The 12,205-nt window shown below is 38.4% G+C and overlaps 1 protein-coding gene across 6 annotated transcripts; it reads left to right on the forward strand.

Annotated features, from left to right (window-relative positions):
* Positions 1-115: 115 nt before the first annotated feature.
* On the forward strand, positions 116-10,179 carry THG1L (tRNA-histidine guanylyltransferase 1 like). Of its 6 annotated transcripts, XM_039365484.1 has the most exons (7): positions 252-470; positions 1,559-1,673; positions 2,190-2,366; positions 3,362-3,531; positions 4,203-4,291; positions 6,777-6,884; positions 9,868-10,179. In XM_039365484.1, exons 2-7 carry the CDS (start codon positions 1,627-1,629, stop codon positions 10,027-10,029), a joined length of 753 nt encoding a protein of 250 aa, XP_039221418.1. In that variant the 5' UTR covers positions 252-470; positions 1,559-1,626; the 3' UTR covers positions 10,030-10,179. The 6 variants fall into 6 exon arrangements, with proteins under 6 accessions (XP_039221417.1, XP_039221419.1, XP_039221418.1 ...); XM_039365483.1 differs by lacking the exon at positions 1,559-1,673 and having other exon boundaries at positions 116-470; XM_039365485.1 differs by lacking the exon at positions 1,559-1,673 and having other exon boundaries at positions 248-470; positions 3,457-3,531.
* Positions 10,180-12,205: the final 2,026 nt, after the last annotated feature.

Below are 12,205 nucleotides of genomic sequence, written 5' to 3' on the forward strand. Positions count from 1 at the left end.
TCGCACTCTCTCGCCGTTGAGCGGAAGGTGGTTTGCGCATCTGCTCCTCTCTCCTCACCCCACTGAGCAACCACAAGTCTACGCACATGGAGGGGTGGGAGGATGAGGGGACGCGCGATCCGAGAAGGCGGGGCTCAGCCTTAAGTCTTTACTCGGACGCCTCTACGTACGCCTGGAAGAGGCAGAGGGCCGGTAGTGATTCCGGAGGATCTTACGGTATCATAGAGAGGCAGCATTAGAGTTCGTCTCTTCCGGTGTCGCCCAGCGCTCCTTCCGGCAATGCTGCCGCAGCCTAGGCTTGGTGGCGCCTTCGCTGCCATCGCTTTGGGCCTCAGATCAAGATTTCGTTGTTATGTCCGAGCCGCTATGGCGAAGAGCAAGTTCGAATACGTCCGGGCTTTCGAAGTGGAGGATAAATGTTTGCCCAACTGCTGGATCGTGGTACGGTTGGACGGACGCTGCTTCCACCGGTAAAGACACGCTTCAACCATTGGCGGCAGCGTGTGGATTTAACAGGCTTGGTTGCCCGGCGACCGCCAACCAATAGGAATGAGAGTCAGCGCCGGGATCTTGCTCAGGCCTCGGCGGCGCCGGTTCAAAGTGAAATCCCTGACTTCACTTTAGAATACCGTTTCCCAGCCATCGGCAGCCACTTGATATTGGACTTTTGTTCCCAGAATTCATCAGTTCATCGGGCATTGCTGTGGATTCTGGGAATTGAAGTTCACACGTTTGAAAGTGGCCAAGTTTAGTGAGTACTGCGAATTTGGGGGTACTGTGCGCTTGCGTGTATGTTTAATACCATACATAACTGATCTTTGATATTAGGAGGGCTTTATTGGATATAGTAGCATGAGTCAAATCTTAACAAATATTAATTTCTTTTAATTACATTTGTAATTTTTGGGAAGAATCGTTTCTCTAGTTCCTTGCTCAGGTCAAAACATCAGATGCCATTATCCAGAGGTGAAAAGCATATTAGTGTTCAAGGTGAAAGCATTGAATGCTATTGACCTATTGCAAAGAGTGCAAAGCTATCTTATATTCAGGGGTAAATAGTCTGCACATGTCTAGTTTTAGAATTTTAAAGTTTTACTTTCCTAATAATAGTTTCTCCTTTTCTAACTGATATATCTTATTAGCAAAACACTACTCTTCTAAAATGGCATTGGTTTAGCTTTTTAATGATTATCTTCTAACATTTTGTAATGACGATAAAACAGATTATGTAAAATTAGATGGATCACAGCTTAATGTTTTTCATATTGTATTTTATTATTATTTGGAAGAATTATCAATGGTGTATTAAAAAATAAAACAGTATATTGCATTTGTACAGATGACATGCATTCATCATGCTCCAAATGTTATCTGGACAAGTTCTGATTTTACTAGTTTCCAGGAGTTAGATGTTGACATGATCAAGAAGAGGTATATTATAATATAGAGGCTTCAATTGAAAAACATTGTCTTCAAGCACCTGATCTTTTAACTTCTTAAGCATGGTGGACAGTTGACAGAAATGTCAGAGAACATACACCAAATGTGTTAATTCCAGATGGAAAAGAAAATCCTGAAGGTACCTAGAAGCCAAAGCATAAAGAGCAGTGGTTCTCAACCTTTTTAATGCCGCGACCCCCAACCGTCGTAAGTCGAGGACTACTCAACCAGTCGTAAGTTGAGGACTACTCAACTGGTGCAGCACCATTTGCAGAATGGGACTTTTGGCGGGCTCAGCAGGGCAGAGACAGCCTGGACAATTCCTATTGGCTTTTGAAAGCCAATAGAATTAGACTCTATTCAAGAGAGTCTATTCTATTGACTTTCAAAAGCCAATAGAATAAAAGGGAGTAGCACAGCTAAGGAAAAGGGAAAAAATGGCGGACTGCGTTGTTTGGCGACCCCAGTGTTACATGGCTGTCATGATTTTCATTTTCAAGCAAGTAGGATACTACACTTTGCACCAATTTCAGGTTACTTTCAAAAGCAGCCCCATGTAAAACACATTGCAATGACTGTTACGTCTATTGCTCCAGATAGGGCTGCAACTAAGTGCGCAAAGCCCCTATCATAGCCTCTACCAAAACTTCAGTATCTGTAACACAGGAGAATTATTTAAACAGATATGACAAATCAAGTATTTTTAATTAATGCTTTAATTAATGCCTAATTAATTTTTCATTTTGAAGCTTTGCTGAGCAGCATGATTTTAAGAAACCTAATGATGATTGTGCACTTAATTTGATGAACAAGTGCGCCCAAACAGTGATGGAAGAGATGGAGGAAATTGTCCTTGCCTATGGACAAAGTGATGAATACAGCTTTGTTTTCAAAAAGAAAACCAACTTGTTTAAGAGAAGGGCAAGGTAGTTCTTTTTACAGTTTCTTCCCCCTCCCAAAATGGGTTAAGACACTCCAAAATAAGCTTTAATATAACAATTTGATTACTTTTGATTTTATGATACTAGCAGCTTTCCCATATATATTCATTCTTAGAAACATCAATATATGTAGTGAGGAAGAGACACATACACAAACACACACAGGTATCTTTGCACGTGTATACTAGCATTTGATGGATGTGGCCATTAAATGTTACTGTCAAGGTATTTTTAACTTTCATTCCCATATTTCATTTTTAAAAGTGGTTTAACTGTATGAAATCTTCCAAAAATAGATGATGGCCTCATTATATGCCTATTTATTTCATATTCTTATTTAATAAACTGCAAAATAGTTTAACATTAGTACTTCAATTGCACAGAGATTTTGCAATATTGGATTATAGTTTATTTAGTACATGAAGGTCTTATAGCAATATGAGCTGCTGTGTGACTTTCAGTCTGTGAGTGAAGCCTTGTGGTATACCAATTATTTTTGAAGCACTTTATTTGACAACAAATTGTACAATTCATTTATAGTAAAATGTAGAAAGATATTAAATCAGTTTAATATGATAGACTAAAAGACATTTTAAAAGATGCTTTATATATAATTCATAAATAAGAGTTACATTTTACAGTTATGAGAAGTTAACTGATAGAATCATAGATACTGACAGTCAATACTGCCTAACATAAAATATATGCATGACAAAATTAAACATGTTGGATTTTGACTTTATACTTAGCATATACTTTGAGATAACTAGAGCTAGTCATTACTCTTTGTAGAGAAATCTTATATATTATGCTGCCAACATTTTGGATTCATAAACTATGAGAATAAGTTATAAAGTTATAAAAAGAATCCCGAAAATCAAGAACAAGGGACACATTTTTGCATTTATATAGACTAGTTAACTCTTGGGTTGGTTATATTAAAAAGTTATATTTTCTCTTCCTTTTTTTCTATTCACAAGTAAATTAATGACTCTTGTGGTCGCTACATTTGCATCCAGCTATGTTTTCTATTGGAAGGATTATTTTAAGGACAAGCCCCTCTTGTATCCACCAGGATTTGATGGACGTGTTGTCTTGTATCCTAGTGACCAAAATCTAAAAGATTATCTCAGTTGGCGACAAGCTGATTGTAAGTATTGCAGGAGATGGAGGTTGTAGAATGGTAATTTTTAAGAATAGATATTTAATCTCTTTTTCTGCTTTAAAAAAACATTAAAGGTAACTGATTTTATTCACTTGAATTATCAACTTTTATCATCACAACTTTAGAGGTGGAAAGTAGCTGGAGGAGGGGTGTCTCTTACAGTACTCAAGTATTTTCTCAAAATTGTATTCTTACTTAGAAATATTTTCCACAACAAAAATGGAGCTGTGCTATAATCCATTACTCTATGAAATATGATTCAGATGCTGCCTTATTATTCAGGTCAACAAGTGCAAATATATTAATATTGATGGACATTCAAGATTATCAGTGATGTCTTCTATTTCCTTCCATTGCATCTAGCAATTGATGAGATGCTTTTTCCAAAAATTTCTAGTTATTGAATCCTTACCCTAGATGGCTTGCCCTATAAATTGAAGAAAGTAAAAAAACAAAACAAAACAAAAAACCTCTGCACAATGTAGGAATTTATTATAAAAATACATTTTAAGAAACTGTGATGCTATTGTTTAAGTTGTAACAATTATAATACCATTTCTGAAACCAATCTTATAGTAAATATTGCTGTGAAGATGAAATTTAATACACTTTCCATTCTTCTCTAATGATTATTATTTCACTTGGTATCACTATAGGTCATATCAATAACCTCTATAATACAGTATTTTGGACTCTTGTGCAGAAAGGTGGCCTGACACCAGTACAAGCCCAAGAGAGACTTAAGGTTTGAAACATTATTCCAAATATTTCAGCCTAAAGAGTACATTGTACCTAGCTTGTGTTATTTCCAGAAGCATATATAACATTCGAAGTATTTTTAATATTGGAACAGATGTATTTGTGCATTTGTGTTATATTCCAAGTTTTATTTTACATTTGCTGTTTTTGCTGGAATGCTTGTCTACATGGATTAGATTTGGTTTCTGGTAGGAAGGTTAAGCCTACAAAGAACTGGCTATTATTTAGGAAAGATGTAAGTATAGCAACCGATCAACTTCAGGTAAAACAGGAAATAAAAAAGAAAAACACTTTATTTATTTAGTGTATGGCATATGATTCATGGACTAGCAATATAAATTAACATTAAATTAAATGAATTAGATTAAAAGAAAAAGACTAAAAAGTTCCCTTTTTCCTCTGGTTAATGCTATCTGGCAGGACTTAAAAATAGTAATTCTTTGCAGGGAATCATCTACCTTAGGATTTGTTTTCTAAATTATTATTTGGTTTAGTGGTTAAGGCACCAGCCTAGAAAGCAGGAAACCATGAGTTCAACTCCTGCCTTGGAAAGCCAGCTCGATGACCTTTGGCTAATTACTCTCTCTCTCTCTCTCTCTCTCTCTCTCTCTCTCTCTCTCTCTCTCAGCCCAACCCACCTCACAAGGTTGTTGTTGTGGGGAAAGGAGGAGGAGGAAGGTGTGTTGGATATGTTTGCCACATTGAGTTATTTGTAAAATAAAGGAAGGAAATAGATAGATAGATAGATAGATAGATAGATAGATAGATAGATAGATAGATAGATAGATAGATAGATAGATAGATAGATAGAAGAAAGAAAAAAGAAAGAAAAAGAAGAAAGAAAAAGTTGCAGGAAAACAATGACACAAAGCTCAATTCCTCTAGAAAAACAAAACTGTAATTTGATTCATTTTTCTTTCAACTTTTCTAATTTTTAAGACCTTAAAATTTTAGAAGAAATGTCGTATATGTACTACATACTTTTCATTGCTCATCTTTAGCTTTTATCATTCAGGAAGCTTTGATTACTTTTCAATCTTAGTTTCCTAAATTTAATTTCCCATGTGCAAATGTTAGTGGGATGTAGCCTAGATTAGACCCTTGAATGGGATCATTTATCCATGTGTTATAGATAATCTTGGCAAGGTGATCAAAAATATTATTTTGCCAGGTATTTCTTTGCCATTATCCTTATCTTGTACCTTTATGCACAAGCATATTCACGGACAATTCTTTTTCTCTTGATAATATCAGGTTTGGATCTGAAAGGGGGATCTGATAACTTGATTGTGTAACGGTGAACTATGTGAGTGTTTCAAGAGTGCAACAGCCCAAAGATTCCCAGTCTACCTTCCAGCCATAGAGTTAGGGAAATATAGTGATTTCTCTGTGTGCTACTGGAGATTTTAACTAAGGATTCTGGCCATGTTATGTTTATCAGAATTACAAGTAAATGAAAATATTGACCTCTAGATCAGGGCAAGAAAATAATAGATGTCATAGTGACATAAGTATACATAGCTATTAAGAGAAGATGGGGACACATTACATTTTTTTGCTGCTTGGCAAATAATATTCTCTCCCAATTGCACCTTTTAGGTCTAAACCAGGGGTGTCAAACTGCCGGCCCACAGGCCAGTTGCATCATACGGAGGCCGCGCCCACCCCAGCTCTAGCAATGCAAAAAAAGTCACATCGCGACACGTCATGTGATGCAGCAAGTTTGACACCCATGGTCTAAACAGTTTATAAGCTAAGAATAAATATTTCCATATGCACCTAAACCCTTGAGTCCACAGAAGAAACAGATAGACTGAAATTGCTGGTTTTGCAAATGTTTGTTATGGAATAAAAATATTAATTTTTTAAATACTAAATTTGCCTTCTCCAATCTGGCACCCTTTTGATGTGTTAGATCTCATTATTATATGTATATGTATGCAGTCATGGGATTCTGATAGTTATAGTATCAACACGTTTGGAGGCCACCAAATGGGGAGAAATGTATATTACATTATTCACCAACTTTTTGCCTGCTAATAATAATGATGGATGGCATCTTAGTAACTGTTAAAGAATGAGTTTTTAAGCTCTACCAGTTAGTATCTATATGCTTCCTTATAGATAATATATGCTTCCTTATTTTCTTTCTGGAAAGAATGTGTGTTTAGAAATGTGGTGGGTTCCTTTTTGTTCAAATACCCCTAAATCAGGGATCCCTAATCCCCGGTCCATGGACAGGTACTGAGCCGTGGCATGCCAGCTACCAGTCCGCACAAACAAGCAAAGCCCCATCTGCAAGATGCAGGCAGCACACAAAACCACGCCACCTCCGGTCTGCAGAACCGGTTCCTGGTGCATAAAAGGTTGGGGGGCCTCTGCCCTAAATAAAGAGCAATGTCCATTCATTACATTTGAAATTATTACAGTTCTCCTAGGTTCATATGAAGTGGGGTTTTTTTTCCTTTTAGGGAACCCTTGCAAATGACAAGAATGAGATTTTATTTTCAGAATTCAACATTAACTACAACAAAGAACCTGAAATATATAAGAAAGGAACTATTTTAATATGGAAGAAGGTAAGTCATACTCTTGTTTGTTTTTAAAATGACAGCAGGCATATTTTAAATAAGTAATTATACAAAATATTTTAAGATAATATAATGGGGGGTTTTTACAAAGTCCATCTGTGCTGAATTACCAGAGACATCTGTTTCATCAGTTGATCATGCTTTTGTATGATGAAGTTACTGCAGAATTATTCCTGTATTAGACAATCAGAAGCATTGTCATTGTCATCAGCCATTCAGTTGTGTCTGACGCTAGGCCACTCTATGGATCAGCACTCCCCATGCTCCTCTGTTTTGCACTGACTCCTTCAGGTCCGCCATAGTCATCCCAGTGACATCCATTATAGTGTCCAGCCAGCAGATACTAAGAACCAGAAGCAAAATAGTGGTAATTCTGGTTTGAGGTTTAGTTAAAGCTGGATCTTCACATATTAATATCCCTGCTATTGAAGGTGGAAAAGTTTGGGCTTTTGAAGTCTCTATGCAGATATCTGTCTATACATAAAACCAAATCATGTACTTACCTCTACTGTTGAATCCTTTCAAAAATAATTGTAAAGTAGAATACTGTATTAAGTTGAATCTACCCCAAAATAATAGGCATTGCATTTCACTAAATATCACTTTAGTCTTTAGTGAAAGAAAGTTTAAAAAAAGAGCCAGACTTTATCAGTGTAGTAGCACTGAACATTTACACTGGAGTACGCACCATTATGCTGTTCATATTTTGTGATATTGTACCCTGGGTCATTAAGTGGAGTGAGATTGCTGCCTGCTGAGGTTAGCTCTTCTCTACATGTGGAAGAGAACTGCTCCAAGCGAGCTGCAGAAACAGAGCTGGATCTTTGGGATCTGATGTCTGTTTTCTCCATCCCACTGGAGGTGATTGTTTCCCCTCCAGGTATGAAAGAGAATTGCTTTGGTGGCTGCAGAAATGAGGCTCACATCTTTGGGATCTGACTTCCTTTTCTGCAGCTCTTCAGAGGATTTCCGCTCCTCTATGCATGGAGAGGAATGCCTGGGCTACTGAAACAGAGATCACATGGGGTCTGATCTCCATTAGTGCTCCCCTTTGGAGGAGTTCCCCTCCCTTTCAAATACCAGAGGATTGGGAAAGTTCCAAGCACCTATTTGTCTTCAATCAACTCTTCCTGTTTGACATAGCATCCAGTTAGTCCTTGACTCGCAACCACAGTTGAGCCCAAAATTTCTGTTGCAAACTGAGACAGTTGTTAAATGAATTTTTCCCCTTTATATGACATTTTTGCCACAGTTGTTAAGTGAATCACTGCAGTTGGTAAATTAGTAACATGGTTGTTAAGTGAATCTGGCTTCCCCATTGACTTTGCTTGCCAGAAGGTTGCCAAAGTCACATGACCCTGAGACACTGCAGCCGTCCTGAGTCGGTTATCAAGCATCTGAATTTTGATCACGTGACCACGGGGATGCACGTAAGTGTGAAAAGCGGTCATAAGTCACTTTTTTCAGTGCCATTGTAAGTTCAAACGGTCATTAAATGAACTGTTGAGGACTACCTATACAACATGATTCAGGAAAATGGTATCTGCAGTTCCAATTACAGAAAGCCCTCAGCTTATGTCCACTTGTTCAGTAAGCATTCTGTTACTATAGTGCTAAAAATATGGACATGCAACCAGTCCTGAAATTTCATCTATTGCAATGCCCCCACACCATGTGATTATGATCCAGGCATTTAAGTGTCTGGCTCATGATTATGTTGCTGGGAGCTGCATTCATATGATTGCCATTTGTGACTTTTCCTGTCAGCTTACAATAAGCAAAGACAATGAGGAACCTGTCAGGGAAGGTCACAAATTGCTCCGGCCCACAGCACCACACCTTACAGTCTCCAGCACCTCTCCCAGGCATTACTCTGTCTTGTGTGGCCTGCACTGGGCCTCCCAAGCCCTCCCCCGTCTCATGTGTAACCTGTGCTGGGCTTCCCTGATCCTCCCATACATCTCAGAGCTCCTTACCTGGACTCCCACCACTTAACAACCCACATATCTTGGGGTTATAAAAGCAACTAGAACTGCTAGGATTGCCCTCACTAAGTAATTCAGTCACACATCGTGCTTTACAATTGATTGCTTAGAATGGCAATCCTGGTCCCAATAGCCATCATAATTCTAGGACTATCTGTACTATTAGCTATAGCTTATCTGGCCTCTGGTGAAAGATGGGAATTTAATTATGGAACACAGGACACTTGATTCCCCAGCCCTGCATATGGATCTGAATACTGTGTTGAAGTGTGTATAATATGTGAATTAGATCTTGCTGATCCAATTAAGTATATAAATCAGCAAGCTATAGTACTAAGTCATGGTATGGCTTCTTGCATTCCCCAAATCAAAAGCAAGCACAACTTATTTTATGTCTTCTTGAAAACCAAGGAATGTTTTTTTGGTCACAAGACTCTTTTTTTTGTGCCCTATATTCTGTAGCCATGGGCTATAAGGTAAAACTATAATAACATCCGGCATCTTGGCATTCAAGATATGATTCTTTTACTTTCATAGGAATTCATTCATTAGAACATGTTAAGGTTTTCTAAAGATTTAACACATTTTTATTTCCTTCTGTCCCTATTAAACATTATGTCATTAATGGTTTGATGTCAGATTTGGGCAGCGTGGTTTTGGGAATGAGGCAATTCCTTGAAAACTGCAAGACAAGGTTGTGTGCGTGTGCGCACACGTGTTACCTATAGGTTGTCTGTTCCTGGCTTAACATTATGCATCAGTTTACCCTCTGCATGTCAAAATTATGTTGAAAAAGTCATTCTGTTCTGGATGAAGTAGAATGAGTATGCTTTGAAGATGGTCTGCCATTTTACAATGATAGTCTTAACACATGAAAGTGATGCTTCACTTTAGTACATTAAACACCGCAACTCTAAAAGAATTAAATTCTGAATAGATTTTAAAAAGTTCAATTATTAATATATTATTTGTATTTCTATTCCTAGGTAGATGAAATCATTAAGAAAAAAAATAAAACAGGGGAAACAGAAGAGAAGGAAATTGAAGAAACCAGGACAAAAAATAGACCAATTCCTTTGCATTGTGATATTATTGGAAATGAATTTTGGAAACACAATCCTGAAATCCTGCTTGATAAGAGGCTTTAGTCTGAACCTATTGGATATAATTTATTTTATAAGGACTGCATCATGGTGGAAAAAAATGTATTTCTGTACTTTGTAATAGCCGTTTTACTTCAGTGAATGAATGAAAAATCCAGGTATTGTTCATAAATAAATACTTTTTTATTAAAATTACGAGTAGGCTGATAACAATCTTAAACTTTACACTGGAAAAGGAATGCTTTTAATTTCTTCTCCGGCCCTCAAAAGGACTCTACTGCTGTAGGTCTCATGAGATGGTAAGTTGCCCATTTAAAACTCCGAAAACATTTAAACTACTCCTTCAAATTAAATTCTATCATCAGGGAGCCAAGTTACAAATTATCCTAGTTGCTAATGTCTCTGGATTATATGAGTGATAAACAAAATACCCTGGCAAGTAGCAGAAAGTAATTAGGAAGTTTTCTCTCAAGTGTAAATTAGTTCCGGCCTTTTTGAAAGCTATGGAAACATAATTTCCCTCTGTAATCGAACATTTATTATTTGGACTCTCTCCTTGCTGCTTTTTGGATTATTAGCCAAGGTCTCAGGTGGCCAACCAAGAGCAATAACGTTATTGTATAAGGGAGATAGCGCAGCAGGGTGTGTTTGCAGGTCATGCTCTCATTTTGCTGCTGCCTGGGAAACTATCCAGTTCCTGCTGTTGAGAATTGTGGCAACCAACTTACTGAAAGTCTTGAATTGGGATGTGAAGTTCAAAGAGTTGTGCTACTCTTCTGCTTTTTTGAAGGCCAAGCTGCCCAGGAGTGAAAAAGATAGAGGCATTGGGAGCAAATGTGAGTTTGATGTAAAAATTGGACTGGCTTCTAGTGGCTAGGTTTTTATATAGAACTTTTTAAGGGGATTTTTAATTGTTTGTTTTTATCTGTTAATTTTCTGTAAAAGGAAATTATTTGGAATGATAGGCATTTAGCATCATTTTAAAGCCATTTGAAAAAATTGTACTCATTTTTTCCTGAAATGGCAAGGTGTCTTCATTACTGTAGTTAAGATAACATTAAACGGGTAAAAAGAAACTGGAACAATGTGCATTCCAAAAATGGTGCATTCTTGTACCTGTGTCAGCAATCCACAATACTTGTAGTGAAGTTAATAGGAATAGGCAAAAGTATCTATCCAAGGTGGATTTTTGTGTTCCTGCTTTCCATAAGGTGTTCCAAGTTATTACCAGCAACAATAAAAAAGCAGCTGTGTTTTCATAACACACTGAAGCAAAAACAAGCTGACTACTTGTTAACCTAGTGCAGGGGTCGGCAATCCAAAACACTCAAAGAGCCACCAAAAACAAAACATTGGGAGCCGCAAAACCCTTTTGATATCTAAAATGAAGCTAACACTGCATATATCCTTTTTTTACCTTTATTCTAGGTATAGAGGTGTGTGTGTGTGTGTATAATAAAGGTAAAAAAGGATATATGCAGTATTATCTTAATTTTAGATGTCAAAAGAGTCTCTCTCTCTCTCCTCCTTCTCTCCCCCCCCCCTCTCTCTCCGATCTTCTGCTTACCTGGCAACCTGGCTTCAAGCTGTTTTCCAACAAGATCAGAGGTAGGCAACCTCGGCTCTTTTATGACTCATGGACTTCAACTCCCAGAATTCCTGAGTCAGCATAGCTGGGCTAGCTATCTCTCTCCTGTCCTTCCTGTTTCCTGCTTCCTGCAGAGACGCAGCAAAGGGAGGAGCTCCGTCCAGTAAGCTTTTCAGCCCCTCGGAGAACACCATGAGTCCACTCTCTTTTTCACACAGAAAGAGAGAGAGAGAAAGAAGGGAAGGGAAGGCAAGTGCCTCTGTCTCTGTCTCTCTCTGCAAATGGCAGAGGAGGCTGGGAGCCACAGGGGACGGCTCAAAGAGCCACATGCGGCTCCGGAGCCGCAGGTTGCAGACCTATGACCTAGTGCAATGAAGGCGAACCTTTTAGAGTGCCCAAACTGCAACCCAAAACCCACTTATGTATCACCGGGTGCCAGATGAGTGTGGCTATGGTAGTCATGGCTGACTGGGTGGGCGTGGCCACCTAGATGTTGCTCCTGGGATGCCTGTGGGGGCCGGGCAGTGTTGGGGGAGATCCAGGAGGTCTCTGGTGGGTGCAGCGGTGGGCAGAAGGCTTGTCCTGTAGAGTGAGGCAAGGCGAGGGAGGGGGCAGGGTGGGGGTGCCACTGCT

Source organism: Crotalus tigris, unplaced genomic scaffold (genome assembly GCF_016545835.1).
Source record: "Crotalus tigris isolate CLP2741 ecotype Arizona unplaced genomic scaffold, ASM1654583v1 scf7180000020075.792833, whole genome shotgun sequence".
NCBI lineage: Eukaryota > Metazoa > Chordata > Lepidosauria > Squamata > Viperidae > Crotalus > Crotalus tigris.